This window comes from Penicillium manginii (assembly GCF_028828005.1).
Source record: "Penicillium manginii strain IBT 31320 chromosome Unknown utg000002l:1.0-5564898.0:1.0-5567710.0, whole genome shotgun sequence".
NCBI classification, from domain to species: Eukaryota; Fungi; Ascomycota; class Eurotiomycetes; order Eurotiales; family Aspergillaceae; genus Penicillium; species Penicillium manginii.
Genome location: NW_026643103.1, coordinates 3,318,689 through 3,338,051, shown reverse-complemented (window position 1 = coordinate 3,338,051; position 19,363 = coordinate 3,318,689). Strand labels below are relative to the sequence as shown.

General features: G+C 48.6%; 7 protein-coding genes across 7 annotated transcripts; 4 read left to right on the top strand and 3 right to left on the bottom strand.

Moving 5' to 3' along the window:
- Positions 1-78: 78 nt before the first annotated feature.
- On the top strand, positions 79-258 carry N7533_002530 (uncharacterized protein; the record flags this gene model as incomplete). The annotated part of the gene is made up of 1 exon (XM_057099180.1): positions 79-258. The coding sequence occupies one exon, from the start codon at positions 79-81 to the stop codon at positions 256-258; it is 180 nt and encodes a 59-aa protein (XP_056964316.1).
- A 2,525-nt stretch (positions 259-2,783) lies between these two features.
- N7533_002529 (pepsin-like aspartic protease) lies at positions 2,784-4,259 on the top strand (the record flags this gene model as incomplete). The annotated part of the gene is made up of 1 exon (XM_057099179.1): positions 2,784-4,259. One exon carries the CDS (start codon positions 2,784-2,786, stop codon positions 4,257-4,259), a length of 1,476 nt encoding a protein of 491 aa, XP_056964315.1.
- Positions 4,260-5,369: 1,110 nt separating this feature from the next.
- Positions 5,370-7,013, top strand: N7533_002528 (putative acyl-CoA thioester hydrolase; the record flags this gene model as incomplete). The annotated part of the gene is made up of 5 exons (XM_057099178.1): positions 5,370-5,579; positions 5,748-5,812; positions 5,874-6,170; positions 6,225-6,406; positions 6,463-7,013. 5 exons carry the CDS (start codon positions 5,370-5,372, stop codon positions 7,011-7,013), a joined length of 1,305 nt encoding a protein of 434 aa, XP_056964314.1.
- A 293-nt stretch (positions 7,014-7,306) lies between these two features.
- On the bottom strand, positions 7,307-8,028 carry N7533_002527 (uncharacterized protein; the record flags this gene model as incomplete). The annotated part of the gene is made up of 2 exons (XM_057099177.1): positions 7,307-7,798; positions 7,861-8,028. The coding sequence occupies 2 exons, from the start codon at positions 8,026-8,028 to the stop codon at positions 7,307-7,309; spliced, it is 660 nt and encodes a 219-aa protein (XP_056964313.1).
- Positions 8,029-8,736: 708 nt separating this feature from the next.
- N7533_002526 (uncharacterized protein) lies at positions 8,737-9,210 on the bottom strand (the record flags this gene model as incomplete). Its single annotated transcript, XM_057099176.1, has 2 exons — positions 8,737-9,099; positions 9,160-9,210. 2 exons carry the CDS (start codon positions 9,208-9,210, stop codon positions 8,737-8,739), a joined length of 414 nt encoding a protein of 137 aa, XP_056964312.1.
- A 945-nt stretch (positions 9,211-10,155) lies between these two features.
- Positions 10,156-12,317, bottom strand: znfA (putative C2H2 finger domain protein; the record flags this gene model as incomplete). The annotated part of the gene is made up of 3 exons (XM_057099175.1): positions 10,156-10,698; positions 10,736-11,780; positions 11,851-12,317. 3 exons carry the CDS (start codon positions 12,315-12,317, stop codon positions 10,156-10,158), a joined length of 2,055 nt encoding a protein of 684 aa, XP_056964311.1.
- A 5,242-nt stretch (positions 12,318-17,559) lies between these two features.
- Positions 17,560-19,204, top strand: dspC (dual specificity phosphatase YVH1; the record flags this gene model as incomplete). Its single annotated transcript, XM_057099174.1, has 4 exons — positions 17,560-17,630; positions 17,799-18,026; positions 18,304-18,654; positions 18,763-19,204. The coding sequence occupies 4 exons, from the start codon at positions 17,560-17,562 to the stop codon at positions 19,202-19,204; spliced, it is 1,092 nt and encodes a 363-aa protein (XP_056964310.1).
- Between the last annotated feature and the right edge of the window lie 159 nt (positions 19,205-19,363).

The window sequence follows — 19,363 nt, the reverse complement described above, 5'->3', positions numbered from 1 at the left end:
CAATCATCATCGCTCCTATTCTAACTCGAGGGTTTCCCGAAGCTCTTTTGCAAGGTCCATTTCCTCTTTCAAGCAACTATGAGCGACGTAAAACAACATTCCTCCGAGAATATTTCGAAGCATGCCGGTGAAGTTGATCATGGTGCCTTTGACAAACCCGGCTACGAAGCCATCGCCACGACCCTCGATATGAGCAAGACTGCGCGAGTCGTAGCTCGCTGGCTCTCGGTGAATTTCCTCTCGGTCTCTATGGATTGAATCGTTTCTTACAGATTCGATTTTCCGATTGCATTCAATGGCCTTTGCCATTTCATTCTTAAGTCTATGCCTGTGACTATGGTATCTTTAGCGGTTATTCTTATCATCGTCTTTCTTACCCTATCTTTACTCATATCCTTACTCATGTTGTTTCTCTATCCTTACCCACATTTTTACTCATATCTTTACTGATGTTGTTTCTCTTTCCTTATCCACATTTTTACTCATATCCTTACTCGTGTTGTTCCCCTATCCTTACCCACATTTTTAGTCATATTGTTACCCAAGTTGTTTTTCTATTCTTACCCATGTTTTTACCCATATCGTTACCCATGGTTTTACTCCTAGTCTTACTTCTAGTGTTATCCATATTCTTATCCATATTCTTATTCATATTCTCATTCCACATTTACTAATATTGCAATCCTTGTCCCACCAGTACATTTAAAACATTGCCTTTGATCAGTAGGCGCTTGATAGCCGGCCGCTCTCAATACCCAGTGATCTCGCTTGATTCAAGGCCACTCACCGCCAGCATTGTCCATTATTGCCTGATAATCCCCTCCTCATTCAAGTCGCTATCTCGATATATCTCATTGGCATAAAAGATCGGCCGTTCAACGCCCGGGCAACTCATCAATTATCCTCATTCTGGTTATGAGTCTCTTCCCTCAAGTTCCTGGAGCCTCGGCGATGGCCAAATCTGCGCGGTCTGTATATATTTACTTCCAACTTTCCTAACGATAGTTCCTCGGCCAGAACTTGAATCTCTTCTAGACCGGTTATTCTGTCATTTCTATGTTCACGAGGTCATCGGGGAGTTTAGAATTAGGGCATGTATCCAGGTACACCAGTTCAGCAGTAGACAAAGTAAACTTTAATGGAAATCCAGTTGTTTACAGAATAGAACGGTTTAGAAGTGGCAGACAGGTGGTGATGTACACTCGCTGACTGCTATTCTTGAAGCCATTATCATCCCACTGTATTTTCAGGGTTAGATTTCTATTCATCCCTCTGTCTTATTCGATTTTTAGTTCCCACCCGGCCAGTAGTTTTTATGGACTTTGGTCAGTCAGCATTAAGGTGTGGAGCCTCAGGCCATCTCGCCTTCACGGCCACACTCCTTCTCTCTCATCGATATCCGCATGCATGCATGCACCATTTTCTCATTTTCATCCTCCATTGCATCGGATTTGAATGTCTTTCTTGATGTCTACTGAGTTCAGTTGCTTGGCGGCCAATCGATCTACAGCCAGCATTGCCTTGTGCCTTAACCTTATGTTCTTCCACCTTTTGAATCGGCGCTATATATCTTACAAACCGGCTAATTGCTTGCTTCGAGACCAAGTAGAGAGGGTTAACCAACCCCCGGCTTCGAAATAATCTTGAAATAAACGAAATGATTGCGGAGTATTCCCTGCTTATTGGAACGAAAACACTGAGTATCATGATAAAGGGTTTGTAAGCCTTAGGCTTAAGGCATCTCTGTATGCCGCCTATACTGACTCTTATTAGGGACCATTAAGAATTTATTCAGCAGTCGGTTTTTTTTGGGTTTTTTTTTGGGTTTTTTTTTACCTGCGTAGGCTCTGCTGTAGTCCTGCAGCTGAGGGTGGAATGATTGAGTCTAGACCAACCGTGGCTTGAAGGATTGGGACTTGTGTATTGATGTTCTCCGTGCATGTGTACCCAGCTGGACCGTGCATTAGAACCGACCAGTGATAAGCAGCAAACGCTAGTGCTTCCCCAAAAAACGGTTCCCCTGAGTTGTGCGTTCGAACGCAGGGTTCTCCCGCCACAAACTCTTCCATTTGTTGATTTACGAGCCAAACTTCTCAGTTCAATATAGAAAACTCCGCGAAATCATGTGCTTTCAAACTATTTCCGTTATTTTTTAGCTATCCATGAAGGGAAGAAGAACAGATTTGTAGGCTTGACAGAAAAGGAGCAAGTAACCTGACTCTAGCGTGCAGCTAGCCTCGACCAAAAAGCCGATCACAACCGGAACCAGGCGGAGTGGAGCTCAGAGTAACCCAAGCTATCCAGTCAATTTCCAAAATAGGATTAGCACTTGGCAAGAACTGGGCAGAAGTGTCTTGTCAGGGGAGGATTTTCCTCAGAGGTTCACCATCAAGTGGGACCTCCCCCCCAGTCTGCCAGTCTGCCAGTCTGCCCGTTCGCCACTTCTCACCCCCCCCTCACATCAATCTGCTTCTTTCCAACCTCCCCAGCTCACTGTCCTTCCTTTTGTTGCTCGTTTATCGCTTATTTGTATCTTCCTATTAGCTGGTTTTCGATTTTCTTTTTTTTCTTTTCTTCACTTTCGTTCGCATACCTCTTTAATTGACGAACCCCGGATTTCACGGAACCGCCCCAATCCTTCGCCCCATCTTTCAACAACACATCTATCGCCAATAAAACACCAATTGATCGAATAGACAGCAGTTGGACGACCTACACTACGTCATAAATCACGAACTTCAATGCGGTTTAATCTATTCTACTACTAGATCCGCTGTGGGATCATGCATCTTTCATCATATTTGGTCATTGCCGGCCTTTCGACAAGCGTTCATGCCTTCTATCCCTGGGAGCTTAAGGTAGCGACAGGCGCCACTATTTCTTCGCGCCAAACCGGTTTCCGTCGTTTCATGCCATGGATCTTAGCCCCGGACAGCTCGGATTCCGACAACGACAGCCAAGGCATCACGCTCGATATCACCAAGGCTCGCCGTCGCCGGGACGATACCTATAAAATTGTCGAGTCGGAAACCCCCACTTTGGAGAACAGTGCGGCAGTGAATCAAGATGGAGTGGACTTTTCTTACTTCGTCACCGTCAAGGTCGGTTCACAACAAGAAGAAATGTGGTTGGCACTCGACACCGGATCGCCGAGTAGCTGGGTATTCAGCTCTAAGTGTACCACCGAAACTTGCACAAACCACCACACATTCAATATCTCCGAATCAAGCAGTTTCCACTCGAATGACTCGACCTACAGCCTCGGATACGGTAGTGGTCAGGTGAAGGGAGATCTGGGTCAAGATACCATGTCGATCGCTGGAATGGATATCACTTTCACATTTGGATTCGCCGAGTCTGCAACCAAGCCATTCGATAGCTATCCTATTGATGGCATTCTCGGCATAGGCCGATCATACACCGGTGGTTGGAAGATCCCCTCTTTCATGGATATTGTCGCCAAAAAGGCAGGGCTCAGCTGTAACATTATTGGGCTTAGCTTGTCGCGCGCCTCCGACAACAAGAAGGACGGCGAGGTGAATTTCGGAACTGTGGACACAACAAAATTTGACGGACAGATTTCTTACACCACCACTAATGCCGAAACCTGGACTATCCCACTGGATGACGTCTACGTGAATGGCAATGCGGCCAACTTCACTGGAAAATCTGCAATCATCGACAGCGGATCTACATACGTCTTTGTTCCACCAGCCGATGCTGTGACTTTATTTGGTCTCATTCCGGGCTCTAAGCAATCCGGGGAGAACTACATAATTCCATGTGACTCAACCGCCACTATCGAATTCGAGTTTTCTGGAGTCAAATACACCGTCCAGCCAGAAGACTACATTGGTTCAAAGGCCAGCTCGGACTCGGGCTGTCTCTCGACGATAGTTGGTCACCAGTCCTCCGGATCAAACACATGGCTTCTCGGCGATGTCTTTCTGAAAAACGTCTATTCGGTGTTTGACTTCGATAATGGGCAGATTGGCTTTGGAGCAAAGTCATCGAATTCGTCCTCGTCCTCTGGAAATGGCACATTTGTCGCTCCCAGCGCGACTGCGACCGGTCCTTCGGCCGCGGCCACTGATGGCAGCTCTGAAGTCTCCACTGCGGCGATTTCCACCACAACGCCAAGCTCATCCTCGTCTTCAGCGACTGAGACCGACTCGCCCACTATCAACTCCGCCTCGCGCATGTCCGGCGGACTAGCTCTGTCATTAGTGATGACTTTTGCTGCCGCTCTTATCCTTTAAAATCTTTCAATCACCAATATCTTACCCTCGACTACTCGTCTCACACCACAATACCCTTTTTTGCTGTTAAGCTGCTAGCCTTCGTCCCTGGCGTTCTTGTTTATACCGTCAAACTGGCATACATATCATCGCAAACTGACTCTCGATCATCCACTTTACGTGTCCGACTTTCTTTGCATTCAAGTGATACCCACTTGCACATACCACTCGCTCCGCGCTGCCTTGATTCATACCCTTCACTTCTTGCATCTAGAGTGCAGTCTCATTTGCGCTTTTTCTTCTCTTTTATCCCCGCCCATTGCCTTCTGGGTCTGAAACATGGAATGGATCCATCACTGTACAATAAGAATACGATATCTTTGGCGGACAACCAAGAAACCATAATAATTGATCTCATTAAGAAATATCTTCACTTCAAGTTCCAGCCCTAGTGGTAGACTTTTGTAGACGATGTTTCATCTCACTCAAGCTTTGATCTTTGCAGGGTAGACCCTGGTTCCCGACGTCATGTTTCAGAAATCTAGAGAATTCCAAGGTTGTTTTAAATCTTGATCTAACCCTTTGTGTCCCCAGTTTGCTTTACGAACAACTTGAACGGGCTCTGCGAACCTCGCCCGAAAACTATGCTATGCCATACTCATCAAAGTCACAAGCCAGTGTTGTTACTACTAGTACTAATATGGTTCAAGTACTAATAGTAACTAGTATATTTCTGAGCCAGATCCCCCCCCGGCCCGGTAGTAGCACCTGGACATTGACGCCGGCACGGGCAGTAGTGCCTCAGGCCTACATATGGCCATCATTGGAACACTATCTTTCTCCAAAATATTCCGCGAGAACAGCATTACGACTACTAATACAAACTTTTCAATATGCCGCAGCTCTAGGCATCTCATAACTAGGTATGACCCCAGAAAACAAATTATTAATAAAGTTCCCCGCGAGATTGGCCCCCGCCAACAAAAGCCGCATTTTCGGCATTGGCATCCCGAGAATGTCCGGGACTAACCCGACCGGGCCAGTCCCTCGGTAACCAAGAGCGTCATCGCTGATACTAATCTGACGCTTTTCCAGATCCTCACATATCCCTCCACAGATACAGATCTCGCCATGTTCGGTCTCGCAGGAAGAAGGACGGCCGTTTCCGGGTCCAAATCGCTTGTATCAAGGACTCTGCCTGCTCGCGTAGCCATCGCCGCGCAATCGCCGAGCGCTTCGCGTGGATTTCACGCGACGCCATGCAATGAAGAGGAAAAGCGCCGGGTCTGGGCTGGGCGAGTGAAGACGCCCTGGATTGATGCTCTGAATGAGAGTCGCGAGGTGGCTAGGGGGGGTTAAAGAGGGCACTCCACCTCCAGCTGTGAAGCCCGATGTGACGCCGAAGAAAATGTCGGACAGTTACTACAGTGCTGTATGTATCGACTTACGGCGCTAATTGGAACCTACGATGTTTCAGTACAGCTAACGAGCTGGCCTCTTTTTTTTCAGATTCTGCCTCTAGCGCAAGATAAATGGCTGCTTGATACCTATCTCAATGCCTCTGGACATATCCGGTGAGGATGGCATATCTCTTGTCATACGTGCATGCTTGTGCGACGGCTAATGTTTAAATAGATTGGGATCATTGCTTATGGACCTCGATGCCCTGGCTGGTGTCATTGCCTACCGTCATACCGGTGAAGGCGTCAGTACCGTCACTGCGGCCGTGGACCGAATTACCATTGAGCACCCCCTCATGGAGATTTGTGATCTGGAGCTCAGTGGTCAGGTTTCATACGCTACTGGTCGATCCAGTATGGAGGTGTCGTGCCAAGTTTCAAAGCTTCGCCCAGAGGGACAACCGGCTCAGCCCGAAGATGTGTTGATTACTTGTGCCTTCACGATGGTTTCCCTTGACCCTGCTACCAAGAAGTATGTTCTACGTTAGAAGCTGAAACTAAAAACGTGCTAATCGCGATCTCCCAGGCCTGTCCCTGTCGCACCTCTGATTTTGGAGAACGCAGAGGAAGAGAAACTCTTCAAGAAGGGCGAGGCCAACTATCAAGCCAAGAAGGCTCTGCGCACCCGCAGTCTCCTCGAGAAGGCTCCTGACGATGAAGAGAGTAACTTGATCCACTCCATGTGGACCAAGGAGATGTCATATCTGAGTGAGTACCATCATGTACTATCTATTTCTCATCCACCTCCGCTAAACAACCCCCAGACCCCCAAGTCCCAGCCCTTCGCCCGAACAACCAAGTCTTCATGAGTGACACTGTCCTCAAATCGGCAATGATCATGCAGCCCCAAGATCGTAACCGCCACAACTTCATGATCTTTGGTGGTTTCCTCCTCAAGCAATCCTTCGAGCTAGCTTTCTGCTGCGCTGCCTCTTTCGCCCACGCCCGCCCCAACTTCCTTGCCCTCGACCCCAGTACCTTTGAAAACCCCGTTCCCGTCGGAAGCGTGCTCTACCTGCGCGCGACAGTGGCTTTCACTGAACCCGAGGAGCGCGAGGAGGGCCAGTCCAACTTCACCAAGGTACAAGTCCGCGTCGATACCAAGGTTCGCGATGTCGAACACGGTACCAAGAAGTCGACTGGTATGTTCAACTACACTTTTCTGGTAGAGAAGGACATCAACGTCATGCCCAAGAGCTATGGAGAGTTCATGCTTTGGACTGACGCGAGACGTCGCGCTCGCAATGCTGTTGCTATCGACCCTGCACATAAGATGAGTGCCCTGCGCAGTATCCAGGATAGTGTCACGGAGTAAATTACACTCCGCGCATCGTTTCGATGGCTTGCATTTCTGTGAATATATGGTTATTTGACATAATGGGATTGGATAATGTACATAGAGGAGTTCCGGTCGCCAAGAAAAAAGACATTTGATTTCGATTTGAAAATGAGAGGCTACGGTGCTTCAACGCTCTTTTTCATAATTCACTAGCAGCAGTCGTCCCACTGGACGTCACTCGGGAGAGATGCACAGGAAATGCTGAACTTGCAGTCGTTGCAGCTATTGAGGGTGACAATCTGTGACAATGAAGACCTACCTAGTTACAGTCAAGTTGAGCCTGCACTGAAAGCCGGTGCTTGAAGCACCCGTGGCGCAGTACTGATTTGCGCAGGAGGGGCCGCATTTTGTGGAAAGCTATATTGCCATCTCCGGCTCAAATGATTATACAGACTAGCCCGGGTACTTTCTTTCTCCTCGAGGCTGATCCCACCATCCTGTCTCAGACGCGCATCTATCTCAAAGATCCTCGAGCACTCCTCTTCCGCATCAGCGTATCCGGGATGCCATTGTGGGAACCATCGCAGATCTTCGCCGGTTTTCAACGTGATTTTCTTCAATTCTGACAGCCCTCTGCATTCGAGGAATCGTTTTGCAGAGGCTCTTGCGATTTCCTCGGTCAATACCGATTTAAAAGCCTTCGTCAATGGATATCCGTTCTGCGCGTTTTTTATTGCGTTTGATATTCCTAGTCCGACATGAATTGTTAATTCGCGAAGATTTTCAAATCTCGTTGCTAAAGCCTCCATCGTGTCGTTTGGCTGGAAAGCTTTTTGTTAGTTTTGAGAGTAGTAGTTCTGACGGGACAGAACTTGTGGCTTACCCATGTGCCATTCGGGTTTATATCTAGTTCCAAGCTCGTGAGATTTGGACAATGGTGATCCAAGCCTTCTATCTCCTCCAAACTCAGAGTTTTTCTCTCTTGGTCAGTCTCTTCGATGGCATGCAGGCAAAGGTGCTTGAGGTTGGAATGGTTGATCACAGAATTCATCGAAGGGACAAGTCCCTTGGCAGTGAGGCTCTCCAAGGAATGGAAAGAGGAAAGAAACGACTCAAGCTCAGGGCTCGAGTTCGAAACGGTATAGCGGGTATAGCTTGTAATCTGAAACTTCTTCAAGCGATAGATGTTCCCGGTGGCCGACTCGAGTACACCGCTGTGGGTCTGAACTCCCAACGTGAGAGATTCTAACTCCCCCCCAAGGAAACCTCTGTTTCCAGAAAGGTTTTTCCTCGTCTCTTATATGATAGCCGCTCAGTGAGAGATTTTTCAGGGGTGGGAAGGTGAATACATCTGGTAGCGAAAGCGGTACTATCTCTGTTGAAGGAGGGGAGGTGTTGATCACACAGCCTCCCCGTAAAAGATTGATCGAAACTGACAAGTCTTCAAGGTTCGGATATGCGGCGAAAGTCTCATGCAGAGCAAGTCTTTGTGGCCTGAACTCTCGTTCACCAGGATGCAGCTCTCTATCAGGGGCTGTGTCCGTAGAATCCACGAAGATACATACTTCCTGCACAAACGGAACGCATGGTTTCGGCCGGAAGAGTCCTGATTCGCGTTTTAAATAGAGCTTTGGAGATTTTTCATGAGCGATAAATGCATCCACAAGGGCGTCGGATATGGGAAGCTCTCCTTGAAAGCTAGATATGAGTGTGAGTAAATCCCTGGTGCATGTGATATAAATGGGTCATCTCTCTCTTACTAGACAGCCTCCAGGTTTGGAAGCTTCCTGACCAGCCCAGCCAGGAGGTCCTGGGGTGGCCTCAACTTGTCCCAGGCACGATATCTATCCTGATCGATGCCGCCGACTTTGAAGGTCATTTCACGCACAAATGCTCGTAATACCTCATTTCTGTCGTCCAGAAGTCGATGGAAAGGGTTGAAATTCAGATCCCATTTTCCCAAATTCTTCGGCTGTTCAGTGGCTTCAAAATCTTCGGGAAAAAGTGACCAGTCTTGATGCACCCTGCTTAAAATGACTGACCGGTACAGGAGTGGAGTGGCAAGAGTGTCGAATAATCTGGAGACCCCGCAGACGTTGGCGAGATCTTTTCGAGTGGGTAACTAATCTCGTTACTAGGGTTAGGCTTTGGAACTTATGATAGTAGCAACAGGAAAACATACAGCTTTGAAAATGAGATACCAAATCTCCGGAGGAATTTCTGGTTGACTCATGGCTTAGGCAGTTCAAACAGCGGCCGGAGTACGAATTTAAAACACAAGTTGAATCGAACTGTTGGGATGTTGTCAAGTGCCTCTGCGGGGTTGTTTTCGTGCCTGCTTTTAAGCCGCGATAGACAGCTTACTCAGCCTCAGTGAAATGGATTCGAAGAAGCCTAGTAGAAATGGCAGGCAACCATCAAATCAAACCACTACGTAGCAGCAACATTCAAAAATCGAGTTACTTCACCCAAAATATACTAGAAGGATAAGATATGCGCTTGATATGGTCTAAATTTCGGCCTATATACAAATGGGGATATAGTATGTATGGTGGGAAAGAACAAGAGCGGAGCAAAGTAGGCGGGGGGATATGAGAAGTAAAATGAGAACCAGACCCCCAAACCATGCACTGACTCCGACCACCAATGGGACAATTGAAAAGGGAAAAAATAGAGGAAATGACCTACTCCGGTATCATGGAGAATGATAATAGATGTAACCCCAGCCAAGCCACCCAGGTTATGATGCACCAGGTACAACGCGCAAATGGCAGTATCCAAAACCCAGGAACAAACAGAAACTCCCTGCCGCCTGTCGAAAACCTGAAACGAAGAAGAAAAAAAGAAAAGAAAAGAAGGAAGAAGCAGAGTAAGATTGAGATGGTGGGATTGTGCGGGGAAGTAGGATGGAGAGTCAAGAATAGGTCAAAAAGATGGTTGTAAAATCGTTTCACTTCGTTATGTCCAGTGCCTTCATGCGATTTTTCGAAAGTCACTTTTTATTGCATTTTTAAAATTGAGAATTGGGGTTGAGAGATTCGGGTGAAGGGCCTCGAAGAATCGAGGTCGAGAATGCGGCTTGGTGATAAAAAGCCATGTAGATGTTGAGAGGTTAAATGGGAGATTGAGATAGAAAGTCGCACGGCGTATGTAGAGCGAAAAGAAAAGCTGGGTTTTCTCATTCTAGAACCTCATCAATTGTATTGGATGTCAAAGATCCGGGATTTATTTGCGGGCCATTACTGGCCCCAGAACCACTTCTATCTCGTGGCTCCGGTGGCTGCTCTTCCTTCATGCAAGCATTTTCGAGGATATTGGTCCACTTCCCACCCGTCCCTGCATGGCTGTGTTTCAAGTGTTGACGGAAGTGATCGGCACGGAAGAATTTCTTCGCATTATTGCATTCGCCGAACTTGTGCACTGTCGTCAAGTGTTCAAACCGACGATCCCAGTCTGGCCGAGGGTAGTTGGGGAACTCCTCACCGCAATATCCACATGTATCATGCGAGGGACCGGCATTGGTTTGGCAGGATGGCGATCCTGAGCCATGGAATGCAGACTGGAACGAGACCAACGATGCGCAAGACCACGAATGGCGTCGCAGATGGAGCGAATTTTGATGCCTTTCCGCCTCGTTTTTGTTCTTGAAGCGGTTGTTGCAGTACTGGCACGAATATTGTTTCTCCATCTCATGGGCGCGTAGATCATCCGGGCTATCGAACTTTTTGGGCTTCTTCGGACAGCAATCGCAAATGAACAGCCCGCCCAGCTTCGAGGAGGCGGGTTTTGGGACGCTCAGCGCAATTGGCATTGGCATCGGCATCGACATCTTTCCAGTTGAATCTGTGGCGGGAGGTTCGAGGGTGTTGGCTCCTGGTAAGGGCCTCGGGATAGACATAAGTGGTACTCCGGGGGGAGCTTGCGTTGAGAATCGACTTTTCGTGATATGCGTCGAGATCAGAGCAAGGAGAAAGGCCCCCAGGGGATGGGCGGTCGTATGGCGAGAGGCTTGTCATACTACTGCCACCAATCGAAAGAGCAGAAGAATATGAGCCGGAGGTTCGGATACTGAGCGAAGAAGCTGCTGACAGTGTTCGTTGGCTTGGAGCGTAGCTGCTGTTTACCGTCAAATTGTTCGTGAATGGGTGACCACTGGTCCTCCGCTGCGATAAATCCCCGTTACTCGTGACAGTGTGCAAAGTGTGGCGATCGTCGGTATTGATCGGCTCCCGGGGTGGAGACGATGCTCGTCGTTTCATTCCCTGTCTTGAACCTTCAGGGTAAGGTGGTGTCGGTTCACGAAGAATAAATTGTCGGGGAACTGGCTCGTCCGTCGAGAAATCACCTTCAATATCAGAGAATACGCCTTGGTCGTAGCTGCCTCGATTTGATCGGCTGGGTAAGCTGATGCTGTCCTCGCGCGATGGGGTCGTTCCACGATATCGACGTCTTCCGAATTCAAAATCCACTACCGACGGTAGATTGCTTTCGACACTTGGGCTACGGCCCTCGACATACTCCCTCCAATCCGGTTTCGATCGGGGTGAAACCCCTCCTGACTGCGGGCTGCTATACCATTTCACGTCAAGTGTTGGGCCTTCTGATGGCCCCGGTGATGGCAAATTGCTTGATGGGCGTGATGGGAGAGAGGGAACAGTAAGCGCGGAGATTGAATTCCGGTGGTCCGAACTGATCGATCCTCGGGGAGAAATAGGCTTCCCGATTTTTGACAACAGATGCTGATCGTAGGCATTTGACGAATCTTTGACACTTCGCAAAGAAAAATCACGCTCGCCTTTCAGTCTATAGAAGGATCAGTATGGAGAAAACCGAGAGGGGCATAAGAAAGAAGAGCAAGTCGGTTTGAGCTTACATCGGACCATTGGGATTGACAGACATGGAATTGGGAAATCCATCATCTGTCGGTGGTGGCGGTTCAATCTTTATTTGAGCCTCAGAGCTGCGTGAGAGTGGCATACCGCTTTGCCTCCCTTCAAGCTCATCAAGATCCATTCGATCGCTTTTAGCTGCAGAGTCGGGACGGCTGCGGCCACCACCAAATAAGCTTGAAGAGGGGTTGATTGGGGGAAGAACAGATGTAGATCGATCAGAATTCGCATGCAACCACCCAGCATCATAGCCGTTCTCTAAATCGTGAATGCGTGTAGGCGGAGGTAATGGAGGAGGCACAGTATGCATATTGGGGCGAGATGGAATAGGTAGTGGGCCGTAAGTTGGAAATGGCAATTCGGGCATCATGGATGTTTCGGGGCGATGGCGATGGTCGTACTCGTGATCCTTTGAAGCATAGAAATTCGATGATGCGGCTAGTCGGTCCATTCTAGATGGTGTGTGGGGTGGCGTGGAAGTGAAGATGGAGCGATGTGGATGGCCAGCTGCACTAATCATGAGCTGAATCCGGTGGCGTTTGTCCGAATAAAATCCACTCCCAAGAAAAGAAAAAAAGATAAAAAAAAAAATAAAAGACAAAAAAGAAGATAAAAATAAAGCAAAGCAAGTTGATCAGAATAAGCTGAGCAAATCAAGATCAACAGCAACTCAATCCAGTTGAGTGCAGCGCAAAGGTTGGTGGAACCAGGCTCGGATTCCTAAGCGGACTGCCAGCCTCAACCCCCGCCTCCGATTACTTGGGAACCAAGAAGGTCCAGCTTCTAATGGATAAGCAAGAACAGGCGGAGCGAGATAGAACTTGTAGAGTGGCAACAGGTGGAGATTTTCATGCGCTTAAAATTCCTAGTTGAGAGTCAGATGTGTGGAACCAAAAGGCGGCAAAAGGTGACCTGATATTGCAAGTCGCACTCGTAGTTCACCGTCGCATCCGCAAGAAGATAGGGCTGAGGGGAGGGGCGCAATATTAAAAAAGAAATGAGCAATAAATCATAATAAAAAGGAACCTACCTCTTGCTCGGTACCCTTGTTCGGCGATTCGCCTCATGGGATGAAACGTTTGATAAGTGACACACAGCCCTGTCTGGAAGCCGTCTGTGTCCCATAGAACCAGTCAGTCACGAACAGCGGGACTGGACATGCTTTTGGATCTTTTGATTTTTGGGAATGAATAGATGCACGCTGTTTTAGAGCAGATGGTGAAATCCCCCCCTCCCGGATATTCTCTAGCAGAGGATCCCCGATGCGATTGGTATCCTCGTTTTTGGTCACAAGTATATGAGAAGCAAATGCAATGGCAATGGCTTCAAACCAACTAGTTGTGTCGGGCAACACCCCACCACGGGCTGAACAATTGAATAATAATTCCCTAGGGAGACACGGAAAGACCGAAATGAATAAAGAGAGCTGAACAAGTCCAGAGAATGCACTAGTTCAGGTTCAAGGGCAAAAAAAGAAAGGGAGAAAGGAAAGGATTGCGCCCTAGAGAGACAGTGGAAAATCGGGCAGTTAGAAAGTCAGGCAAGAGGCGGTGCAGCCAAATGATTGGATCTAAGGGCTCGAGCCAAAGGTGCAAAAGTGATTTAGGACCGAGGAAGAGGAGGCAATGTCGATGATCTCATTCTCACCGAGCTGAGCCAAGAAAGGAGGAGGGGGGAGAAAGATGGGTTTGTAGGGGGAGATTCTGGAACAAGGCGCCTGTAGAGGAGGGGGGCAAACGAAAAATCCCAAAAAAAAATAAATGGAAAATAATAAAATAAAATAAAAAAATTGGAATTGAAACAATTCAATAAACGGATGGGTCTTCGGACCTAACCTGCAGTTCGGGGTGGGTTAAGAGGGTTGACGTGGTAAAAGAGGCGAAAAACCCTCCCAAACGCATTTGTATGGATTTGTATGAATTGTATGTAATCTGGGTTGGTATCTCGTACGAGTGTAAGTTACTTACATACCAGTACGGACAGTTGCGGGAAGCCAAAATCAGCCAAGGAGGGAGTGGAGCGGGAGAAGGGGGGGGCGACGAAAGAGAATGGCATTTCTAGGATCATCATTAGATCTCAGATTATAATTGTAGCTCCCGCGTGGGTGACCACGTTGGGAATGAAGTCCAGTACAAGGCTGGGGCATTTAGATTAAACTTCCCTTGCCCTGTTGCCCTGTTACTGTTACTGTGGCCGTGGCTGTGGCCGTTGCTACTACCAAGTACGAAGTACTTTTTTTTTTAACTCTTGCTGTACTGTAACGACTAGGCTATTCAGCCCACTGAATAGCCCACTGAATAGCCTTGTCCAAAGGATCACCCGTGGTTCAGTCACTATCCAAACCTGGGAATCCGGCCTTCCAGAAACCGAGACGATCAAGCCTAGTACGAAATGAAGATGGAGGGGGTCCAGCAATCTAGGCATGGGCCGCTCTAGTCTTGACAAATAAGATCCAGTCTAGTTCACGGCCACACTCTCTACTTTACCCCATCCCGGGGCCATGATGGGCGCGTAACGCCAACCAAAGCACCCTATAGAATGAAATGGGACCGCCCCCTCTCTCCTCTCTGTGCTTGACGCCAGGGTGGGGAGTGGACTGTGAATGGAGTTTCTCGTATATTGGACGCCACGCGATGAACTGAACCCGTCCTTTGCAGTCCCCTTTCTCCGTCTATCTGGCTCTTTGCTGTAGATTCACCGTATGTATAGTATGGCTGGGACTTATTCTCCCTCCGTGGGGCAGGGGGTCGCATGTAAGTGCCATCGCCTGAGCCCTACGGTAGCAAGGTACCGAGGGCTGTTGGTAACGGCTCGGAACGACATTGGGCTAGACTAGGGTACAACACGTTCCATGTTTGAGGAACCATGGTTTAGTGCGGTGGACATATTGAAGACACGGATAAGGGGGTATGTATGTGGTCAATACCACGGATGAGGATTCCCATGAGGAGGGAAAGGGATGGGGAGGCGAATTCAGATGGACAAGGGAAAGAATACAATATGCACCGGTGACAAGTCTTGGAAAGGGCTTGGCGGTAGGCTTATATATGCTGGGATTGTGAGAAATCATGTAGTCGGTACATGATCCTGGTCACACAGACAAAGCCAGTGAAAATGTGTGCAGCAGGGACGCGTTCCACTAGGAATTCATCACGCGATCTGATCGGAGCCCTCGGATGGTCTTGTCCAAGCGTTGGTTTCTGGCTTTTTTTCCAACTCCCCCTGGTATCACTTTTGTCTCCTCGTTGCAAAAAGCAGAGAACATTCTTTATTGCCTCCACATTAAATGGACAATGCTGAGTCGCTAGTTTGGGCCCACTGATTTCCTAGCGTGATCCACTTGGGCCCCAGTCATGCATGCACTGCCACACTCCTGGACCGCCTGTCAATTAACATTGAGCAGGGGGGGAGAGACCATTATTCAGTACTGAGTTCTCCGTACAATTGTTGTCATCCTGGAGAGTAAGACATGTCCAACAGGCAGCAGAGAGGATAAATCCTGCCACACTACTCCGATGACTGCCTCGATGGATGGAGGAGGTTGCAGTAACCTTGATTGTCAGTGCACCAAGACCGTTGACAAGCTGCTGAGTCATGCGTTATGCTCCACACCAGCTTCACGAACAGATGTTTCTTGGCTTCCAAGTTCTTCCTTCGATTTTTTTTGTGGCTCTTTTCCTTATTTTCTCGAGTTTTTCCAAGGTTCTCTGCTCGCTAGGCTCGGTGCCAACCCGAAAGAACCGCAATTAGCAGTAAAACTAGTACGTATTTCACTACGAGTCGGGAGGAGGAGTCAACTGTATCATTCAAGTTGTACCTCGATCAGGTCCCACGGCTACATTACGGGATGGAGTGATCGATCGAGTGGTCAAAAGGTGATGTATAGAGGCTGGCCTATGAAAGGACTGGCATCTTGTCTGACCACTGGTACGCCAACTTGTGAACTCGACACTAGACCAGTTCAGACAATATACTACTGTCTAGAACTTGTACGAGGTACTATACTTGGAACTAGTAACTAGTTAGTACCCCGTATACCTCGTACCTGGCACTTAAATATCAGATATACTAAACTAATCAATAAAGTCCCAGGGTACATAGTACGGAGTATGGAGAATTAGGAGGTAAGATGGATCATGAGGATCGCTTAGCTTTGAGACATGATCCTCCTTCGGCGGTGGTATAAGGGAGATCAGATACCAGCCCAAATCTGCTGCTCGCTCTGTGCAGACATACCCAGGTTTCAAATATCTTGGCATGTCCCATCATCCCACAACCCAGTGATGCCAATGCCCATGTCAATGTATCCAGGATGTGGCGGATGCCGGCGACACTCGCTACCCGGAACTAGTCTCAATAGACTTTCGCACTTATTGATCGCCACAGTCAAATCCGGTCCTTGCGATAGCCAAGCATCTCTTGCTCCATCGAAGGGGGCGCAGTTCTGCACTTCGCTTCAGGTAAAGATTGGCGATTCGCGAGGGGTATCCGTATCAGCCAAGTGTCAGTTCATTCCACTGTGTATACGTAGAGCGAAGTATACGCGGCGCATAGCGTAGGTCATCAGCGAAGGCCGGGGAAAAGGGGAACGCCCTTGTCAGCAGCATCACCAGTCCCCCGACGGTTCTCCCAGATGTCAGCCTTAAGCCTTAGAGGGCTGCAGCCTAAGGGCGCGCGCGTGCGCTAACGCCTCTCCCTTCTACCACCAGTCACAAGCAACAGCGGCGTGACTGCGCCCCCTCCCTTTCCCCGCCCGGTGATACTCCAGCGGGCGGGAGTCTCATCCAGCCAGCAGGTCGATGTTCCTGCGATTTCCAAGCTTACCCGCGGCAAGTCAGAGCACGTCGACCCCTTGCAGTATACAGGACGAATCGGCAGGTCGGACATGCGGTGGGTGTCGGGAGATAATTCAATAGGCCCACTGCGGCGTGTGCCGCTCGGCTAGTCTTGTTTGTACGGAGTACGGAGTATGTTTTCTCCTTTCCACACCGAGATTTCCTGGCCGAGATGCAGCTGGATCTGGAGTTGGATGGTGGGGAGATCAGCTGGGTGTCTTCGTGTACAGTACCATTGGAGATATACTAATAGTATGGAGTCTGCAACTGTGGTTTGGTTCGGCTACTACTAGGTACTAGTAAGTATAACCCCATCATACATAATGTCGATTGAATAATTGGCAGTAACCAATCCCCTCGAAATGCGGAGGGGATGGTGGATAACTCCATTTCGGGTCCACTCCAGCGCTTTGCGTACGTATTAGTTGCGATTGGCTGATTATTGTAGTGAAGTGAAGTACAACAAATCGACAGTACGTACGGAGTACTGAGTACACGACCTCAGGTCTGCGGCATTATCAGCCCTCTACCTCGCTGGCTCTGTCACTAATAAAAATAGTACTCGTATACTCTCACGGCTTTCCAGACATAGTTCTTTAGTACTACTATATTTCTACATTTTCATTCCATTTATAACTGCACTTTGTATAGATACCCACGTGACCCAGCCCTAAGCCCTACTTCTCAATTTGGAAACAGGCCGAGGCTCGCAGAACTGGGGAAGCGCAAAGTCTGCGGGCCAGTGACTATCAAACATTGATATTCAAACATTAATGACCTTATTATTGGTTTAATCAATCAGTACAGAGAGTACTTTGCTCCGGTTAACTTAGACATACACTCCGTCCATCAACATTGATGCTCGACTCCCTTCCCCCCGCAATCATGGCCATGAATCAGATTCCCGGCCAAAATATCTACATTTCTGGGTTCGTTTCCTGTTTGCATTTTCTACTGGTACCTACCAGTATCTACTTCGTGGCCACTTATTAGTAGTGCGCCTCCCTCAACTTGAACTTGAAAACATCCTTCAAATTCCAATAATGTTCTGCTTCCATTGCTCACTGCTAACTGGGATCACTTTACCCCCACTATAGCATCTTCTGTCTTAAGAACAAGGCGGCGCTTGAAAGAGAAAACATCACCCATGTGGTTTCCGTTTTACGTCTGAATGCTGCCGAGGTTAAGGACACTTTCTCATCTTTTCAGCACTTTGCTATAGATGCAGATGATACCGACGATGAGAATCTCTTGCAGCACTTCCCTGCTGCCATACAGTTCATCCAGTCTGGCCTCGATGCGGGAGGTAATGTCCTTGTACACTGGTGAGTTCAGTTTCCACGCCACTTTCACTCCGTTTGCTTTCCCGCACTCCAATATGTATCATGTTATATTCCATCTGCCCTTCTTCCACCTGCAACGACGTCATCGCGTGCCCCTCCTGGGATCTGCGCATGGCTGGACATTCTTCCCTTTCTTCTTCCCAACTCTGCGGGCTTTAGCCTTTCAGGTTTGCTTTTTTTCTAGTTGCCTTTACCCATCGACACGGCACAGAAATTCGCCTTTTAGCAAGAAAATACGGAAACTAACATGTCGATCCAGTGCGATGGGCAAGTCCCGCTCCGCGGCTGTCTGTATCGCCTACCTACTCCACCAGAAGCCTAGTGCGCTCACACCGCAATCTGCGCTAGAGGTAATCAGGCAGTCGCGCCCCCTGTGCGAGCCTAATGACGGCTTCATGGAGCAGTTAGCGCTCTACCACGAGATGGGTTGCCCTGATGATGTCACGGAGCACCCCATCTACCAACGCTGGCTGTACCGTCGCGATGTTGAGGAAAGCGTTGCATGTGGCCGTGCCCCAGAATTGAGGTCGGTGCGCTTTGAAGATGAGCAACCCACCCGTCAAGAAGCAAAAGCCTCGCAGGAAGTGGAAATTAAGTGTCGCAAGTGCCGGTTCGTACCATACTCATTTCCCATTCCCCGCCAGGCCAGAATTTCAACAGCCCCATGCCCCTCCAAACTAAGTTTGCAGTTCAAAACTGACTAACAACCCACCAACAGGAAGCCGCTTGCAACAACGCCTTACATCCTCCCCCACGAAGAGGAAAAGCGTCACGGTACCAAAGTGCGGCCAAACGCGGATTGCGCGCATGTCTTTCTGCATCCCATGAAGTGGATGAGCCCTAGCCTTTACCCTTCAAAGGATGGCTCCAAGACCTCCAGCTCCTACAATAATCCCGAGGAAGAAGCTCCTCTCGCTGGCCGCCTCATCTGCCCTACTCCCAAATGCGGTTCCAATGTTGGCAAATTTGCCTGGCAAGGCTTGCAATGTAGCTGTGGCAGCTGGGTGGTTCCCGCCCTCGGCCTTGCTAAAGCCCGCGTCGATATCGCTGATAAGTTGAACAATACCCAAATCCGCACAGGCGTTGGTATTCGTATGCCCCCTGGAATGCGAGCTCCTCCAGAGACTCAAGATCCTGGCTCTGGTCGTGGTAACCTTTAATGGAAAGTCTCTTTTGAAATAAGATTCCACATGCATTCATTCACCCGCATTAGCTGTTTACGAGCCATGATACTTCTGTTTCCTCTCAGCGAAGTTTAATCGAACATATTGAACATTCGATTCTTTCCCAGAACCTTGGTTCTTGTTCAAAATCCTATC